Below are 13,632 nucleotides of genomic sequence, written 5' to 3'. Positions count from 1 at the left end.
TGCAGCTCAAGAGCATACACGATTTCAGTCTCAAAGCCATGATATTCCCTCGGGTCTCCATTGAACTTGCTTACTAGGGTCCCGGCTCTCCTTCCTGGCAGCACTTGGACTTGGGGGGCCCCTCCCGCCTTGTCTTTCTCTGCATCCAGCTTGCTTTGGAGGTCTACCGCCACCGCCCTTAATTGCTGCTCTCTTTCCTGAAGCGCTCTCACCTGTTCCGCAAGTTGTAGCCGGTCGTCCTGGACCTTCTTAGTCTCTTCTTTAGCTGCCTTTAATTCCCCCTGCGCCTGCAGCGACAGCTGCTGCAGGTCTTCCTGGGCTTTCTCCGCGATCTGCCGCCATCTCTCCGCCTCTGACACGCTCATCCCGGCAACTCCAAAGTAGCCCACAAAAAGATTCAGAGGTTGCTGTCACAGTGGCCGGAGTAGGCTACTTCAGAGTAACGACGCTACGCAGCTCTGCATTTTATTCTTTTATTGGTGCTGCGTATTTACAGTGCTGAAGTCATTGCTATTTACACGGAGTGATGTGGTCAGTCGGTATCAGAACCTCCGAATGACTTTTGGCGCGTCTTTCCCCAACACAAAAGCCTTGGAAGCCCCATCCTCTTTCCCCTCCTCTTTCTGCGTAATTCCGGAGTTGGGGGGATGGGTCTCCCCCCCTTACTTGCCCCTTCCTGTCCCACCTGGGACCCTGGCTCCGCTACCTTGCCTGAGCCTCAGACCCGACTTCCTGCTTCCCCACTGGAATCGGAGCTCCCTCTGCTTTCCCCTGTGGTCGGTGATGGGCTTGAACTCAGGAGGGGAGGGACTTCGCGATATCCCCTGTCCCTCACAGACAGGAACTGTAGACTTGGTCCCAATCAAGCCTTCACATATAGCACTTGCAAACAAAGCTTTGCAAACAAAGCTTTGCAAACAAAGCAAACAAAACAGTGGACTGTTGTGATTTGTTGTGACACATGAACTACTTGGAAGGGAGTGAGATGCATATGTGTTTGATCTTTCAAAAACAACAACAATGAGATGTGCTTGGTAGGACTGTGCACTATCCACAAGACTTGGCTTAATGTGTAATCAGCCTGGTTTGGCTTGGGAGAAGATTTTCAAGTCCTCAATTAACATCTCTAAGTGTCAGGGACACGCCCAGCAGAGAGGAATCTCCAGAGGAGGAGGAATTGGCTGCACCTAAGTCTCTAAGAAGTAGGAGGCGGAGCAAGAGATTAGAGCAGAAGTGTCGCTGTGGGTTAAACCACAGAGCCTAGGGCTTGCTGATCAGAAGGTCGGCGGTTCAAATCCCAGCTCCCGCCAACCTAGCAGTTCAAAAGCACGTAAAAGTGCAAGTAGATAAATAGGGACCGCTATAGCGGGAAGGTAAACGGCGTTTCCGTGTGCTGCTCTGGTTCGCCAGAAGCGGCTTTGTCATGCTGGCCACATGACCTGGAAGCTGTACGTCAGCTCCCTCAGCCAATAACGCGAGATGAGTGACGCAACCCCAGAGTCGGTCACGACTGGACCTAATGGTCAGGGGTCGTTTTACCTTTACCTTTGGGCCATACTTGGATAAATCCCACTCCTCTCAAATAGGGTTGCCAGACTCAATAATGGACAGGACTTCTGTGCCTTTAATTGCCCTGCTCTCTTTTGAGTCTGGAAACCTTAAAGAGAAACCAGCAGACCCTTTGCTTGGAAATTAAACAAAGGGTCTGCTGGCTTCTCTTTAAGGTTTCTAGACTCAAAAGAGAGCAGGGCAATTATAGGCACAGAAGTCCTGTCCTCTATTGAGGCTGGCAACCCTACTTTCAAAAAGGAAACCAACCATACTCTTTCCCCCCCCTTAATCAGAATTCAGTGGTTTGTTGCTTTTCCAAAGAAGGGTGCCCCCCTAGTAGGGGCGGAGGCATAGCTGCCAAGTTTTCCCTTTTCTCACGAGGAAGCCTATTCAGCATAAGGGAAAATCCCTTTAAAAAAGGGATAACTTGGCAGCTATGGGCGGAGGAAGGGGGTACAGTGGGTGCAGGCCACCCCGGGTGTCATCACTGATGGGGGTGACAGCATGCCAGATGGCACGCACTGCATGGGCTGCAGCGCACCAGAGCCACACGTCTCTCCTGGCAGAAACGTGGCTTGGGCGCGCACAGGCTCTGCGCTGCCCAAATGGTGCACCTGCTGCCTCCCCCTCAGCTGTAGGGCGACTGAGTGGGAGGAGGCAGGCAGACTCCAGAGGCCCCACGGTGTGCCCCACTCCTATGGCTGGCTCGCCCCATCCTCACCCTGCCCCTATGGGCAGCTTGCCCCACCCCTATTAGTGGCTTGCCCCCGCCCCTATGGGTGGCTTGCACCACCCCAGGTGCCCGAGTGGCTTCCTCCGCTGCTGCCCCCTAGATTGACTTCAAACACTTCCCTGTCTTATAAAGAGAATCCCCTAAAATACCTATTCCTCTGTTTGTACAGATGAAAAGAAAGGGAAACGAAGGATCAGGACAACATTCACAGCAGAGCAGCTTCAAGAGCTAGAGAGGATCTTCCACGTTACACACTACCCAGATGTTAACATTCGCAACCAGCTAGCAGCAAAGATCAATCTCCCAGAAGCCAGGATCCAGGTAAATTATGTGTCCCTCTGATGCAGGGTCAGTCCAATACATTTTGCTGCCTGAAGCAAATGGAAGTGTGTGGCTGTAAATATGCTCAGGAAATGGGTAGGATAGAATCCCCCCATTCATTACGATCCACGTGCCTGGATATATAGGAACGGGAAATCTGCTTTAATTAGGTTGGTTCACAGATCCTCTAAATCAGTGTTTCCCAACCTTTGGTCTTGGGCTGTTTTTGGACCACAATTCCCATCATCCCTGACCGCTGGTCTTCCTAGCTAGAGGTGATGGGAATTGTAGTCCAAAAACAGCTGTAAACCCAAGGCTGAGAAACATTGCTCTAAATTAGTGATTCCCACCCATAGCTGCCAAGTTTTCCCTTTTCTCGCGAGGAAGCCTATTCAGCATAATGGAAAATCCCTTTAAAAAAGGGATAACTTGGCAGCTATGTTCCCACCACCCCCTTGGTTCCATCAATTCATCCCCAGTGCCCCCTATAAAAAGCATTATTCAGAATAGTGGTTTGCATGGCCCACTAAGGAAGGCAATAACACCATAAAATTCAAACCAGTAACTATTCATTGCATATTTATTCAAAATCCAATCAAAACTATTTAAGAAATTCAACAAAATGCATGATCCAGTGATACCAGCTTTTCAAAGTTTGAAAATCAATTGACACCTCCAGTAGCAGCACCCCCCCCTTGCCTTTTACCCTGCCCCCCAAGATAATCCTAGCACCCCCCAATGGGTGGTACTGCCCCATTTTGGGAAACACTAGATTGTTATATTTTAATGACTATAACCTGCTCACCATAATCATTTGTGTCATGATTCTTCTTTCTAGTGGCAAAGCCCTGTTCTCATCACCATGTGAGTTTTATTGAGAAAAATAACTTTTTAAAATGATTTCCCAGTAAACAATCTCCAGCGCCCTGCATTTGTAGCTGAATTCATTATATTTGAGCTTGTATTCAGTTGCAAAGCCATGTGCTTGATCAAGGGTAATGTTCTGAACAGAGTAGCACCAGCATGTCCCACTTTCAGGTAGAGATAAACAAACAAACCTTGGCTCACTATCAGAATGGCTCGTAAAAATCAGCAAACAGTTCATTGCTTACTCCAAACCCAATTTTCCTGGGGCAGTTCTTCAAAGCAGCCCCCAGCAAAGCAAGAGCGAAACTTGTTTTTGAATTTAAATTCTTAGATTAGATGAGAAGACACATCTCTGCCTTGTTTAAATGATCGTATCTAAGAGCAATTTCACAGGCAAGACTTTTTTCCCCTACACAAGGGTTTCATAGTATAGGGGGGAAATGGGAGAGCCTTCAGATTTGAATATCACCTGCATATATTCATTGTCAAGAAGTGTACACTTACTCTCATCTCATTGCCAATCAAAAGAACGAAACCCAAAAAAATATCATTTGCATCTTGGTCTCAGTGAATCTGCAGGGTTGAATTTTCATAAGATGTCACAGAATCATAGAATCAATGAATTCTAGAGTTGGGAGGGACCCCGACCCCAACCACCTACAATGCAGAAATCTCAACTAGTCAATCCACCTAAATTTGGGTTCCTCACTAGTCCTTCCAGCAATCTTCACCATTTGTAATTCCACGGGTGTTCAAATTAATTAATTTCTTTTCTTAATATTTTGTTTTTTGTTTTTTAACAGTGTTCTTATACATTAAAATCATTTTCGATTTTTGCACATCTGAGATTACTTGAATCCCCACCCCCGTTTCCAATATTTATCTATTCTTTCTATTGTATCCAATTACATTTTTTTCAAATTCATTTTGTATCCATTTTTAACTTTAGTCTTATTACATTATAAGTGTTATAACAATCCTGCTAACATTTTTAAATATCTACAGTGATCTTTAAGGTATATAAATTTTCCCCACTCTTTACTGAATTTCCTATCATCTTGGTGTCTGATCTTCACAGTCATTTTTGTCATTTCATCATAGTCCATCGCCTTGGTTTTCCATTCTTCTTTGGTTGGGACTTTATCTTCCTTCCATTTCTGGGCGAAAAGCGTTCTTGCGGCTGTCGTCACATACATAAACAGTCTTTTCAAGTCCTTTGCTTTTTCACCTCCTATTATTCCCAATAAGAAAGCTTCTGGTTTTTTGACAAATGATTTTTTTTTCAATTCATTGTGTGACCAGGCAGCGACAGCCCCAGCCCCCAGGGATCATAAGGAAGGAATAAAGACTCTGACGTTATATGGAATTAAAATTAGGCCACAACTTTATTAAACATCCGAATGTAGGAAGACTTTGCCTTAGGCCTTGGGGGTGTATCCCTCCCAGCCCCCCAGCTGGGGGACCTGGGGCTCATCAGGGTAAATGGGATATGGGGGTGCTCTGTGAGACGTAAGTTTAGCAGGCAGCCAAGCCCACCACAGGGTAGTTCACTAACGACCTTTCGGTGTATGGCCAGTGACACCCATATATATAAGCCCTTTAAGAGGTGGACCCTGGAATTGCTGCCACAAGGGGGTGAGTCACCACTTCACGCCCCCCTCCCATTGATTTCATTTCTTCTCTTCCCCCACACATAGATCTGGTTTCAGAATCAGCGGGCAAAGTGGAGAAAGCATGAAAGATTTGGCAATTTTTGTGGTCTTCAGCATCTAACTGAGGTTGATTTTATCCCAGCTCCAAAGGCAGAGACAGTAGTGAGTATAAATGACTATCTGTAAAGGGAGGACCGACCTTCTTAAACTGAGAGTTTTTGTACATATAAATTGTACTAATTAAGAACTGTACCTTGAAAAAGCAGGTAATAAATGTTTCTGATTAACAGTTTGGGGTTAAGCCATAGTTTTGCATAGCCTTTGTGGGTGTTTTTGTAAAAGCACAAATAGACTTAACAGTAAAAGCCTTGCACAGAGAGGCATCCCAGAGTCTAGCACATGTTACACTAAAATACCATAAACTCAGACCTTGTTATCCATTCTGGCCTACAAACCTCAAAAAAATACATTCCTTTCTTCACCCTCCAACCCCATCTCTATGGAGCTCAGAGTTTAATGTCTACAGACCATGGCTAATGCAAACCAGAAACTGAAACAGTAGTCTGAGCTGTGTTTGCAAACCATGGTTTTGATTACTTCAAAACTTCATCTCTACGCAGCTGCTTTTTCTATTCTAATCCCAGCACGTTCTAAACCCTGGATTTACATGTTCTGCAAAGGCTGGAACTGTCTGACAGCGCAATTCTATTGTCTACTCAGAAGTAAGTCCCATTGAGCCCCTGTACAGGGCTGCAGCCTGAAAGAGTTATTTGGCTGGCAAACAATATTTCCGTCCCGTCCTCCGCCCACACAAACCCTCGCAATCACCAGAACAAAATGATTTCTTTTCTCCCTTACTGATTGCCTGTCACTATATTTTAAGGACTCCATTTAGAGGTATTCTCTGAAACTTTGTTGCTTTTTTATTGCTAAACACTGAAGGGAATTGATAAGGCAAGTCCTGTGTTGCTCATAAATTGCACCCAGCTAAAAGCCTGCATTATTGCGCCTAAGATTCTCTTTCTATCTGTCTTATGACAGGGTCCCTGCCGGGTGCCATGCAGCCGTTGTGGCATAGGCCCCCACGCATGGCAGTACTCATTGATCCAAGAGCATTCCTCATCTTCCTGGTTACCAGACATGACGTCCTGTGCCCTGCTGCGCACGGATCCAATGATGTTCTCAAAGCCTTATCTACTCTTTGACTACCTCCCTCAGTACAGCCTCCCACCTCTGTCCTTGAAACCAGCATGGAGGCATATTAGTGGCAATTTCACATAGAAGAAGAAAAGGAAGGAAGAGCTACTGTGCTTTACAGCATCATCATTGAACTAGCCTGATGTGGTGGACTTACACAAGGGAAACCTGCTGGATTCAGATCCCCAAGTGGCCACAAAAGTGACTGGGTGGTCTTGAATTGATTGCTACAAGAACATAGGTAGTTGCTTTTTACAGAGTCAGACTCAAAGGTCCACTTAGCTTAGTATTACGCTGACAGACAGTGGCTCTCCAGGGTTTCAAATAGGAAGTCCCTCTCAGACCTGCCAGAGGATGCCAGAAACTGAACATGGGACCTTCTGCATCAGAAGAGCCAATTCCTAGGGGCTGAGGTCCCTTTGCGCCCCCCAAAAAAGTTGATGGGCTTTGCCATTCAAATGGTTTGTGCATGTGTGTGCCACATCTTGTGATCAATTAGTTGGGGCAGGGCTTACCTGTTGTTGTTTAGTCGTTTAGTCGTGTCCGACTCTTCGTGACCCCATGGACCATAGCACGCCAGGCACTCCTGTCTTGCACTGCCTCCCGCAGTTTGGTCAAACTCATGTTCGTAGCTTCGAGAACACTGTCCAACCATCTCGTCCTCTGTCGTCCCCTTCTCCTTGTGCCCTCCATCTTTCCCAACATCAGGGTCTTTTCCAGGGAGTCTTCTCTTCTCATGATGTGGCCAAAGTATTGGAGCCTCAGCTTCACGATCTGTCCTTCCAGTGAGCACTCAGGGCTGATTTCCTTCAGAATGGAGAGGTTTGATCTTCTTGCACTCCATGGGACTCTCAAGAGTCTCCTCCAGCACCACAATTCAAAAGCATCAATTCTTCGGCGATCAGCCTTCTTTATGGTCCAGCTCTCACTTCCATACATCACTACTGGGAAAACCATAGCTTTAACTATACGGACCTTTGTAGGCAAGGTGATGTCTCTGCTTTTTAAGATGCTGTCTAGGTTTGTCATTGCTTTTCTCCCAAGAAGCAGGCGTCTTTTAATTTCGTGACTGCTGTCACCATCTGCAGTGATCAAGGAGCCCAAGAAAGTAAAATCTCTCACTGCCTCCATTTCTTCCCCTTCTATTTGCCAGGAGGTGATGGGACTAGTGGCCATGATCTTGGTTTTTTTGATGTTGAGCTTCAGACCATATTTTGCGCTCTCCTCTTTCACCCTCATTAAAAGGTTCTTTAATTCCTCCTCGCTTTCTGCCATCAAGGTTGTGTCATCTGCATATCTGAGGTTGTTGATATTTCTTCCGGCAATCTTAATTCCGGCTTGGGATTCATCTAGTCCAGCCTTTCGCATGATGAATTATGCCTATAAGTTAAATAAGCAGGGAGACAATATACAACCTTGTCGTACTCCTTTCCCAATTTTGAACCAACCAGTTGTTCCATATCCAGTTCTAACTGTAGCTTCTTGTCCCACATAGAGATTTCTCAGGAGACAGATGAGGACAGATGTTTTATTCAAGTTGGCACCCTTGTTCTGTATGCAAGGCAAATGGTCCACCGCTGAGCTACAACTCTTCCCCATCTCTCAGCCTCACCTGCTTCACACCACTGTGGTGAGGATGAAAGAGGGAGAAACCACAGAGGAATGGAGAGATGCAAATGTAATACCGATAATTGCTGGAGGAGAATTCTGCTTAAGACAAAGCTAAAATGCTTCTCATTGACCTTGAAGGATGAATGCTGCTTGACCTAAATGGGAAGCAATTATAGAAGAAAGCCAGCACTTCCTCCATTGAAGGACTCTGCTTGAAACAATATCACTTTCTAGGTGTGGGGTTAATATACCAAATGGATATTGCATTGCACTGTCTGTTGGAGAGCTGAGGCTTTACACAGCCCTAAAACTGATGGATAACACTGTTGCAAAAGTGGCCTGGGATGATGAGATTTTATTGGTCAGTGCTGGAGGTGTGGGATCACCTTCCCTCTTCGGGAAAAGAGCTATTATTCCGTTGATCAAACTGGACAATCTAAAGGATAAGGCTGTTGGATTCTTTGCCTTGCACACTTTGTGTTAGTTGTGCTTGGTGGGGTAAAACGTATGTTCGAGAGAAGGGATAAAAACACCAAGGGAGCTTTTGAATAACCTTATTTCTGTGAAGTGAGGGATGAGGGTGTTTGCTTTATTGTATTTTGAACCCAAAATAATGGCTTATAGATTAATAGATGGAGGGGAAGAGAGAATTATATTGGATGAAATACTGGATGTCTTGCCCTGTTGCATTAAGGAGTGTCTTTAAATGATTAAAATCTTTATACAAAGAAATGGCTTTTTGTGTTTTTGGGGTTTCTCCAATGCTGAGGATCAGTGAACCACCAAAGAACAAAACCAGAAGGAGCCATGTTGGAGGCAGAGCGATTTTGAATTTTCCCAGAATTCCTGTGTGCTTTTACTGGAAAATAGAAAGCTGCCCCGTGCCAATCGGGCCAGGAACACAAAAGTGAGATTCCCCAGGTGGCACAAAAACCACAGGCTAATAGCATAAGAAGCACTCAATGTAATTGTCAGAAATAGGAATACATTTTCAGGGCCCTGAAGCTTGAACTGATATGGGCGCCTCTTTGCAACCAGAAATGAGGCTTGGGTAACCACTATCTTCTTCAATGGGGTTGTTCAGCAACAGATCACCATAATTATTTTTAAAAATAATAATAATAATAACTGCTCAGATTAACTACCTCACAGATTTTGATTAAAATTGCTGTACTGGACTATCTCATATTACATGAAGCACGTTTTACAAAATACTCTTTCTGATTTTTGTAGCAAAATATTCATGAGAACATGGATTTGGGACTATGTCTAGCAACATAATCAGGTCTGACCCACACAAAGAGCTTCCAGTCTCTTAAAAGCTCTCAGATTCTGCAACAGGGATAAACAAAATGAGTGTGGTTAAAGAAATCTATGCAGATTTTCCAGATTGCAGTCATGTATCCTGAATGCAAAATGTGAGGATTTTGGTTGCAGAATTTGAGGTGGTCCAGAATTGTGTGTCCCCAGCATGCAGGATAGTCTCTAAAGACTGAGAGGCCTCTTGATGCCTTCCCAGATGTAAAGTGCAGGAAGAGACTTTCCACATATTTCAGTCCATCTCTTCAATAGTGTGTGTGTGTGTGTGTGTGTGTGTGTGTGTGTGTGTATTTTCTTCCTGAGAGGGGGAAATAGTGGAGCAACCTGCAGGCTCTTTTCATTTAAGTGATCAAATATGAGTCCAGTGTTGAATCTTCAGGGGATTTAAGATTAAACACTTTAAAGGGAAACTCAAATAGACTTTTTTATCAGCTCTAATAACATTCCCACCTCTGAAAAGTTGCAAAGAATTTATCGCTCTGATTCTTGTTTTCATAAAAATTTCAAGGAGGAAATGCTCCCTGCCCCCATGGAATAGCAACAATGGCAATGAAATGCTGGCTAGAAGCCCTGGGCATGGTCCTCGGGAATGCTAATTTAAGTGGGTTTGCGTTGCGGTCTTTCCAGCTACCCCAGCGATCTATTAAAAGAATCAAAGCCTGTTGATTAGACGGGGCCCTTCTGCTTGGGATCTTCGGTGACTGTGCCTCATCTCTGTTTTGCCAAGCCTTCTATCATCTCATTTCTCATCATTGTTTCCAGTGCCTCTGTCATGTCATCAGTGTCAAGTTTATTCAATCATTAAATGTAGGCACTGCCACTCGCAGCCTCCTAAGCCTAAAGCTTTATCATTCTTCAAAGGTCTTAAAAACTTTCAGTAGCTGAAATGGCCTGGCTATTTTTAATGGCTCCCAGTACAATAAGAAAAGGCAATTTAACAACCCTACACCTGCCCCCTTAGCTGTCTCTTTCGCTCCCGGAAACATTTTTTCCCCCATCTTTTGAGTGTTCCTTTATTTATGTCTGGTGCAGAAAACATTGTTTGGGACTTTCAACAATTGCTTCCTTGTTGACCGTTGATTGTCCACTCTGGGCCAACAACAGCTTTGCTGACCTCTCACCCAAATGTCTCTTGCTGTTTGTATTAACAGGACAACTGTGACCCATCTGCCAGATTTAAAATAAAAATAAATCTGTGTTTCCTAATCTCCTTTCAAATGGAGAACTATATCCACATCCTATTGATCAGCACACTGGCTGACCACATGATCTTCAACTATGAGTTACCAGATGTTATTGGACTACAATTCCAATCATCCCCATCCAGTTTAGACAACGGTCCCTTTGCTAATGAAGCACAAGCCTTAGGGAACGGTGGAGACAGCCACATGCAGAGCTTGTCTGAGGCCTGAAGTGGAAGTCTTGTTGGAATAAAGTTTTCACGCAAACAAGAAAGTAGCTAGTCCCTGGAAGTCCCCCCCCCCCCAGCCCTCTGAGGCATGGGACAAGCGTACTCTGCTACCTGGGTGGAGATTTGGGGTAGAAGCAACATAGCACCACATACCTGTAACCACAGCCTTACAGCAGTGTGGGTTGTCTTGTTGCCTTTCATAGGGACCGATCAAGTCTTTTTTGCTCCTCACCATATTGTCCCTCTGTGACTAGACTACACCATAAAGTAAGTTTAAATTCTTTTACTTACACAATGCAAGGTCTCATTCACTGCATCAATCAATGCTACATCAAAGTTGCTTTCAGGTAAAAGCTTGCTGAGCACAAAACACAGAATAGTATCGTCAAACATGGAGTCTGGGCTTGGAGAGCCAGTCTCACACATCTGATCAGCTACATGGTTCAAAGAAGAGAGAAAGAGAGAGGGAGGGGGAGAGAACAGGAAGAAAAAGCTTTACATCCTCCCTCTCTGGAGAAGAGGAGGCATAACCTGACTGAACCTACTCTACCAAATTGCATTTCTATGGTCTGAATCTGCCTCTCAGCAAATACAGCTCTATGGTCTTAGCCCCTTCATACATTAACAAGCACTGTGCTTGCTAATTATGTTTTGACTGCAAATTTCCCACAAAATTCCCCTTAGCCCTCAACCTCCACAAGACCTGACCATGACCATAAGCAGGCACTCCCCATGGAGGCTGGGGGTACACTGCAATGTTTTTGTTGCAGCTCTCTCTTTATCATAATACCTAACCAGTGTGGTCCCCATTGTTCCAACATGCTCATTTCTGTCATGCCAGCAGAACAACTGCCACTGGAGAATGGGCAGGGAGAGAAATGGTAAATGCACATAAAAAAATAAAAAAACGGATTAGAGTCGCTTAATTAGGAGATAAACACAAACCAGATCAAAGCAATCAATGGCAGTTCAACTCTGATTGAATTTTGTCATCATCACAGGCTGAGCTCTTCCCCCTCCTTCTTCAGGCTGATTGCTCCAGAGGGAGAAGTTCCCAGATCAAATTTCACATTTAGCTGAATTAGTTTTGGGCATCTTGTTTTTATTTTGCTTTATTTATTTATTTATTTATTTAAAACAACAACAACTTTGCAGATTAGATAGGAGTCTTCTGTTGCAGCATGCCTCCAACAGAATCATAAATCTGTAGAGTTAGAAGGGACCATGATGGTCATATTTTACTGAATTCACCAAGTGGAGTTTGATCTTGCACAACACCATTGTAATGCCCAGAAGGAAGAATCAGGAGCCAAAGTAGCAGCCAGAAGGGTTGATAAGTGGTGAAATTATGTATTTTTGTTTCCCAGATGATTTTATTCTGGATTTTTCCACTAAGAGTATTCAAAGTGGTTTACACACAACAGTGAGCACAGATTAAAATCAATTAACAGTGAATTAACAGTTTAGCAGGAAGTATTAAAGCCAACACATTAGAGAGGGGGGAGTTTACAAACTTTGTTTAGTTTGATTCGAGAAAAAGAAAGCTCTGGACCTCCAAAGGTTGTTGGACTCCATACCTCATCACCCCCAGCCAGAATGGTTGAGGGGCAGAGATGATAGGAGTTGCAGTACAATAATATATGGGGACCCAAGGTTGAGAAAGGCTGCTCTAGAGGGTAAAATAGCCATCATTTGATAGCTAAATGAGAATGATGTCAGTGTCAGACATCCCAGGGACCAACACTGAAGGTCAACACAAGTTAAAGGACTACTGGAAGGCTGCCCCATTGTCTGCCAGGGAGAACATATTGGCCCCTTTCATTAGACAGAGACGGACCAGTTGACTGATTAATATCTTCGGCTGATGTTGCTTAAGTCCCTTCCCCTCCAGCTAGGAGAGATGCACCAAGTTCATTATGGTGAAGGGGGTGTTGTCCAAAGCCTCCCATTTCTTACCAGAAAGAAGATCCTAGTGCAATTGCCAGTTGTTCCAGCTGCAGGGATGGGGGAGAAAGTCAGTTCCATTCACATTTAAAGGTGAACCTACCTAATCTGTACTTTCTGAAACAGTGTGCAAAACAAAACACAGTCATTCTTTGATGAAATCTGCACTTCCCCAATTTTGCAACACAGTTCCCCATCAGCAACCCTGATCAGTGACCCCATCAGTGACCCTGAGGCCACACATGTACCATGAGTGGCACCTTGACATACCAAGAACCAGGCTGTTTTCTTATTACCAGGGGCAGTATGCCCCTGAATATCACTTGCTAGGAATCGCAGGAGAGAAGAGTGCTGTTGCGCTCAAGTCCTGCTCCCAGGCTTCCCACAGGCATCTGATTGGCCACTGGGAGAACAGGATGCTGAACTAGACTGACCACTGGATTGATCCAGCAGGGCTCGTCTTACGTTTTTATGTCATAGGTGCCAACTCCCAGATTGAAAAATCCGGGATCGGCAGCAGCGCGGCACTGGAAGTTGTGCTGTGGCCATTTTGGAACTGGGCAGAACAGCACCAGAAGTCGCTTCTACGCATGCTCTGCCCATTTCCAAAATGGCCGCAGCACCAGAAATCGCTTCTGTGCATGACGAGAGACTCCAGACATGCGCAGAAGGAGCCTCCCCGGGCCGGTAAGAATCCGGGGGATTTACGGGGTTTTTTAAAATCCGGGCTGCCAGCGGGAAACAGCTGGAAAAACGGGGGTTTCCCAGGGAATACGGGAGACTTGGCAGCTATGTTTTATGTACCAGTGGCACTAATGGGTACAACTCAAATCAATTTTAACAGTGATGTTTCCATCAACATGACATCTTTACAAGATCAGGAAAAGAAATATGCCAGCATCGGTATTGGGTCCTAGACATTCAAAGTTTGTCGAGTCCTTGTAGCAGAGTTAAAGGAAGAGCACCTTGCCAGAAGGCAGACTTCTGCACTTCACTTTTGCAGAGTTAATCCTGTAGAAGCAAGT

The 13,632-nt window shown here is 44.9% G+C and overlaps 1 protein-coding gene across 1 annotated transcript; it reads left to right on the top strand.

The window, feature by feature from the left end:
• Positions 1-961: 961 nt before the first annotated feature.
• ISX (intestine specific homeobox) lies at positions 962-6,405 on the top strand. Its single transcript, XM_060279435.1, has 4 exons — positions 962-980; positions 2,454-2,605; positions 5,170-5,286; positions 6,166-6,405. Exons 1-4 carry the CDS (start codon positions 962-964, stop codon positions 6,403-6,405), a joined length of 528 nt encoding a protein of 175 aa, XP_060135418.1.
• Positions 6,406-13,632: the final 7,227 nt, after the last annotated feature.

The sequence above is a fragment of the Zootoca vivipara genome, chromosome 10 (genome assembly GCF_963506605.1).
Source record: "Zootoca vivipara chromosome 10, rZooViv1.1, whole genome shotgun sequence".
NCBI classification, from domain to species: domain Eukaryota; kingdom Metazoa; phylum Chordata; class Lepidosauria; order Squamata; family Lacertidae; genus Zootoca; species Zootoca vivipara.
Note: the sequence above shows the minus strand (reverse complement) of the source record. Positions and strands in the feature narration are given on the sequence as shown.

Bases quoted from the DNA above. Each gene is read 5' to 3' on its own strand.
- ISX (XM_060279435.1), top strand. The intron at 2,606-5,169 runs GTAAATTATGTG...CCCCACACATAG, and splicing joins TCCCAGAAGCCAGGATCCAG to ATCTGGTTTCAGAATCAGCG. The intron at 5,287-6,165 runs GTGAGTATAAAT...GTCTTATGACAG, and splicing joins CTCCAAAGGCAGAGACAGTA to GGTCCCTGCCGGGTGCCATG.